This window comes from Bos javanicus, chromosome 25 (assembly GCF_032452875.1).
Source record: "Bos javanicus breed banteng chromosome 25, ARS-OSU_banteng_1.0, whole genome shotgun sequence".
Taxonomy (NCBI): Eukaryota; Metazoa; Chordata; class Mammalia; order Artiodactyla; family Bovidae; genus Bos; species Bos javanicus.
Genome location: NC_083892.1, coordinates 26,025,862 through 26,031,163, shown reverse-complemented (window position 1 = coordinate 26,031,163; position 5,302 = coordinate 26,025,862). Strand labels below are relative to the sequence as shown.

General features: G+C 50.1%; 1 protein-coding gene across 1 annotated transcript; it reads left to right on the top strand.

Moving 5' to 3' along the window:
• The first annotated feature begins 214 nt into the window (after positions 1–214).
• On the top strand, positions 215–1,809 carry NUPR1 (nuclear protein 1, transcriptional regulator). Its single transcript, XM_061401569.1, has 3 exons — positions 215–611; positions 1,033–1,182; positions 1,514–1,809. Exons 1-2 carry the CDS (start codon positions 500–502, stop codon positions 1,167–1,169), a joined length of 249 nt encoding a protein of 82 aa, XP_061257553.1. The 5' UTR covers positions 215–499; the 3' UTR covers positions 1,170–1,182; positions 1,514–1,809.
• The last annotated feature ends 3,493 nt before the right edge of the window (positions 1,810–5,302 follow it).

Sequence of the window (5,302 nt, the reverse complement as noted above, 5' to 3'; positions counted from 1 at the left end):
GGCCATGACCCCCAGCCCAGGAGGGGCACGTGGCAGAGGGCAGAGGGCAGGAGATGGATAAGGAAGCAGTCAGCCAGGTGAGGCCCTCAGTTCCCTTCGGGCCTTGACCACAAGCACTGTTTATGCCCAAACCCTGTCTCTTACCTCCTCCCCTCTGAGGGGCGGGGATCTCCTCCGTGGAAAACTACCCAGCTGGGCGAGCCCCGGTGAGAGAGGAGGCGGCGAAGGGGGCTGGGACTCACGGGACCAGCTCTTCTCCCCCCCGCCACCCCCCCAGCCCCCACCCCCACCCCGCTCTCTCTCTCGTGACTGATGCTTACTGGTCTGGGTTCTGGGAAAAGGCCAGATTGCATCAGACCGGGCCTGAGGGGCTGGAGCCAGACTGTGGGCTGAGGAGGAGACTTGGCTTTATAAATTGAGGCCAGTGAACAGTGTCAGCAAACCAAACACAAACAAAGCTTTAGAAGACGGGCGAGGGAGAGACAGACAGATAGACATTATGGCCACCTTCCCAAGAGCAGCCAGCCCATCCAGGCAGCCCCCAGGCCTAGAGGATGAAGATGCCGTCCTAGACGAGTACGACCTCTACAGCCTGGCTCATTCTTACCCGGGTAAGGCCTGGCCCCGCCACCTTCCGGATCCTTTCATTTCCAATGCCCACCCTCACAAGAGGACTGAAGCCCACCTACCCAAACTAGTATCCCTCCTTGGGCTCCTGCCCACTCATCACCCTTCTCCAGCCTGTTTCTTTGACCCGTGGAGTTACCCCCTTCCCCGCAACCCCTCATGCAGTGAGTGCTGTCCTACTCAGCCTTGGGACCTTACACACTTCTAGAATTTTGGAGATCACGAGGAGGGGGAAGTCCCTCAATCCACAGATGCGGAAGCAGGGACAAAGACTGCCCTAAATCTATATGGTGACGATCCCCGGCCTCCCGACTTTAACCCAAGGTTTTTCCACCCCTGCCCTCCGTACCCCCTGAGCCTCACACCTCTGCCCACCTCACCACGGACTCTCGCCTCATTTCCCAGGAGTGGGAGGCCGGAAAGGTCGCAGCAAGAGAGAAGCCGCCATCAACACCAACCGCCACAGCCCTGGTGGGCATGAGAGGAAGCTGGTGACCAAGCTTCAGAACACGGAGCGGAAAAAGCGAGGGGCACGGCCCTGAGACAGGACTGGAGGTAAGGAGTCAGGGGCCCCCAGCACCTGTACAGGTCCCTCTGCCTGGTCGGGACAGACCTGAATGTACAAGGTTGGGCGGGGAGGAGGGAGCTAAGAATTGTTGTCTCAGCATAGAATAAAATGAGACATATGTTTGAGTTGCCTAGCGACCAGAGCAAAAAAGGGAGAAATGGACCCTTTGCAAGTGGAGCAACATTTGATTTACAGACAGGAAAACTGAGGCCCAGAGAGGGTAGGGTCTTTCTCTGGAGTCATGGAGCAAGTGAACAGGAGAGGCAGAACTAGAACCCAGGCTTCTGGATTTTTCACCTGCTGCTTTCCTTCCCCCAGATGAGGCCAGAGGACGGACACCCACAGCAATGGAAATAGGACTGAGGAAGAGCCAGCCCCTGGGGGCGGGATCCAGGCCTGCTTGCCCCACCCCAACCCCAGGACTTAACCCCACCTGACTGAGACTCTGGGGGCACCACGGAGGAAGCACCCCCGGCCCCAGAGAAAGGACAAGATGAGAAGCAAGAGGCAGAGCATAGACAGAGGCAGAGTCAAGAAGGTACCTCCCTGCAAAAAGAAAGAAGAAACCGGAGCTCCCCAGGGTGACGGTGACAATAAACAAAGTGTAGCAGCTGCCGACTGTCTGTGTTGTGTGTTTTTGTTCTCTCTCTCTTTGTGTGGCTTTTTGGGTGCACACTTCTGCCTGCAAGTGTCTGCATTTGCATGAACCAATGAGAGCATTTTGGTGAGTGTTTGTTTTGGGCTACGTGTCTGGGAGGGGTGTTTCTAATTTTGTATGGGCGTAGAGGTGAGCATTTTTTTTTTCTTTTGGTATGTATGTGTTTGGGTGAATTTGTTTCTGTGGTTTCTCATGAGGTGTATGAGAATTTCCTCTGTTTCTTTGAGATGCTGCCCATGAAACAAGCCCCCTCCTCAGCTCCTCTCCATTTTTAGAACAACAAACTTGCTGTTTATGTCATCTTTGTATCAAACCACCTCTTGAAGTGAGTGTTATTTATTGGTGCCATCTGCAAAATGGCGAAAAGTGGGATTTAAAACATTTAGGGACTTGCCCCAAGTTACTCAGGGCTCAAGGATTCTTATTGTCCTCAAGTGTGAGGTAGGTCCCTTTGCCAAGGGGGCCGCCAGGACAGTGTTCTGGAAAGTCAGGTGAGCAGGAAAATTCTTATCCAGTGTTATCAGTCTTAGAGCCAGACTTCCAGAAAAAATGTGGAGTAAGTAAGAGGCATGCTGGGAGCTGGTAGGGTATGTTGATTGAGAAAGAGACTCAGGCTGCTGTAATGAAGACTCGAACAAAGCAGGATAGAAAGTTCTCTCTGTGTCACAAAGCAGTTCCAAGGGTTGGTACTCTGGGGTTAAAGTGGCAGCTCCATCGTGTCAAGGATTTCAATTACTTCTGGCTCATTTTTCAGCCACTTTTCAAACATGGCTACCACTCTGCACTCCAACCTAGCTGCTCCAGTACCTGCCATTTCATCTGCATTCAGCTTATGTAAATAGAGTGGGAAAAGGACTGGTGGAGGCCACAATAATATATTTTTAAGGCCATAACCTAAAAGCAGAACAAATTGCATCTGCTCGGAAGTTAAACATATCACTACACCCAACTACAGGAGAGGTTGGGGCATGTAGTATATAACTACTTAGCCACGTGCTAGCCCAAACTGGGGGAGAGTTTTATTATTAAAAGAAGTAGGAGAGGGACTTCTCTGGGGTCAAGGGGCTAAGACTCTGTGCTCCCAATGCAGGCAGCTTGGGTTTGATCCATGATCAGGAAACTAGATCCCACGTGCTGCAACTAAGACACAAATAAATATTTAAAAAAGAAGAAGAAGCAGGAGAGAGTGAATATTAGAAGAAACTAGCAAGCAATAAGGGGTACAGGATGGAGAAAACCCCTCGGTCTGGCCCTGAGCATAGCCTTTATCCTTTTCTCCTGTCCACTGCATTTAAACCCTGGGTTGCAAAACTTGGAATCAATTGTTCTCAGGGACCCAAGAATATGAACAAAGGAATAAGGCAGCAGTTGGAGCAGAAACAGATGCACAGCAGATTAAGACCAGCTTGAACCTTTAAGAACCTTTATCCATCAGGCTCCCTTGAGTTGCCTAATAACTCTCCTAGAATCTCTGACCTGAGAAGGACTTTAAAAGATATCTTTCCTGGTGGTGCAGTGGCTAAGACTCTGCACTCCCAGTGCAGAGGACCCAGGCTCAATCTCTGATTGTGGAACTAGATCCCGCTTGCCACAACTAAAGGTCCCACGTGCTGTAATGAAGATTGAAGATCCTGTGTGCTGCAGCCAAATAAATTCCTTTTAAAAAGGCATCTAGTCCAACCTTGTCCCCAACTAGGGATGGAGCCAGCACCTCCTGCTTTGGAAGCACAGAGTCAACTGCTGGCCTGCCAGGGAAGCCCCCAGAGTTATTCCTTAATGTGAGCTGGAATCTGACTCTCCTACCTGCCCCTTGAGCAAGCTTCTGTTTTCTGGTCCCTTCTATCTGAGATGCTTTTATTCTCACCAGTCCTGTAAGGCTCAGCTCTTCAAAGTCTTCTCCTATTTGCCCTCAACCACCTGCTGCTTGCCTCCAAGGTAAGCAAGCCTGTGCCCAGAATCTCAGTCATTTTGACATTTAGCTCCTTCAGATTTCCCTTCAAACCCCTCTTTCCATGACAGATTATTTATTCATTCATTTAATACTTATTGGATGCTTACCACATTACCAGGACCTGGTTGAAGGTACGCCCTGGGAGGAGGGACAAACGACCCTCGTAGGATTGGAACCAGGCCTTAGGGTCGGTGTCATTTCTTGGACTCAGGAGTCAAATGGCAGGAGCAGCACTTGGCAGTAGCTCTCTGCCTAGGATAGAGCTGATGCGTCAGCTTCAGAAGAGCATAGCAACAGCTCCCATGCATTGGGATACTACTCTTGTGACGCATGTTTTATAGGTACTGCCCCATTTAATCCTCACAATAACTCAGTAGGCATAGTATTATGTGCTCAGTTGCTTACACGTGTTCAACTCTTTGCAATCCCGTGGACTGTACCCTACCAGGCTTCTCTGTCCATGGGATTTTCCAGGCAGGACTACTGTTGTGGGTTGCCATTTCCTCCTCCAGGGGATCTTCCTGACCCAGAGATCAAACCTGCATCGCCTGTGTCTCCTGCATTGGCAGGCAGATTCTTTATCACTGAGCCACCTAGGAGCCAGGTAGAGTATTACTGATCCCATTTTACAGACCAGAAAACCAAAGTTTCTGTAAAAGAGAAGTAACTTCATCAAAGTCACACGGGCACAACCTGCAGAAGCTGAGACTTTTAAATCAGGTCTGTCTGATTTTCAAAGCCAGGTTTTTCTCTTTGTGACTACATGCCTGAGAAGAACTGACCATGAGGAATCCTAGATGCTAGTTAATTTCTGGTCAATTACTCGGGTCTGAGCCTGTTTCCTTCCTCTGTCAATTGCTGAGACTATCCTGTCTTCTTTCAGCTTCAAAGGAGAAAATAGGCTGGGAAGGGTTGTGTCTCGCTGGGTGTGGTCACTCCCCAGGTAATGGATCCTTTGATCCGCACTTGCCAGGAGGCCCCACACACGACCCCTCATACAACTCCTGGTCCCACCCTTCCCTGGCACAGCCTCTGCTTGGGAGGTTCCAGGAACCAGATAATTCTTGGACTTATAGGATGGGCCTGGGGGGAGTGCAGGAGGGTGGAACTGGCTTAAACGCACAGGGGGACTGGGGATCCAATCAGGACAAGAACCCTCCAGAACCTCCCTCTTCCCTTCCACTCCTTTCTTTATCTTCTCCTGCTTGTATGTAATACCTGTTTCCCCAGTTTCTTGGGTTCCTTCTGAAAACTGGAGAGTTGACTGACCTCTCTTTCTTCCTCAGGGGCTTATGGAAATTTCCAGGTAGGTTGCCACACTTCAAAGGATTCCCAGCTCCTTGCAGAGAATCTGGAAAGACGCTGTGGGGCTCTGTATTTGCTTGTCCTTGTCTGTCCACTCCTTTCTCTAAAGGCCAGCACTCAGATATATATATATATCTTTTTAATTCAGGATCACCCGAAGTTGATTTTAAATGAGCACTTTAAAGTTTGTTTT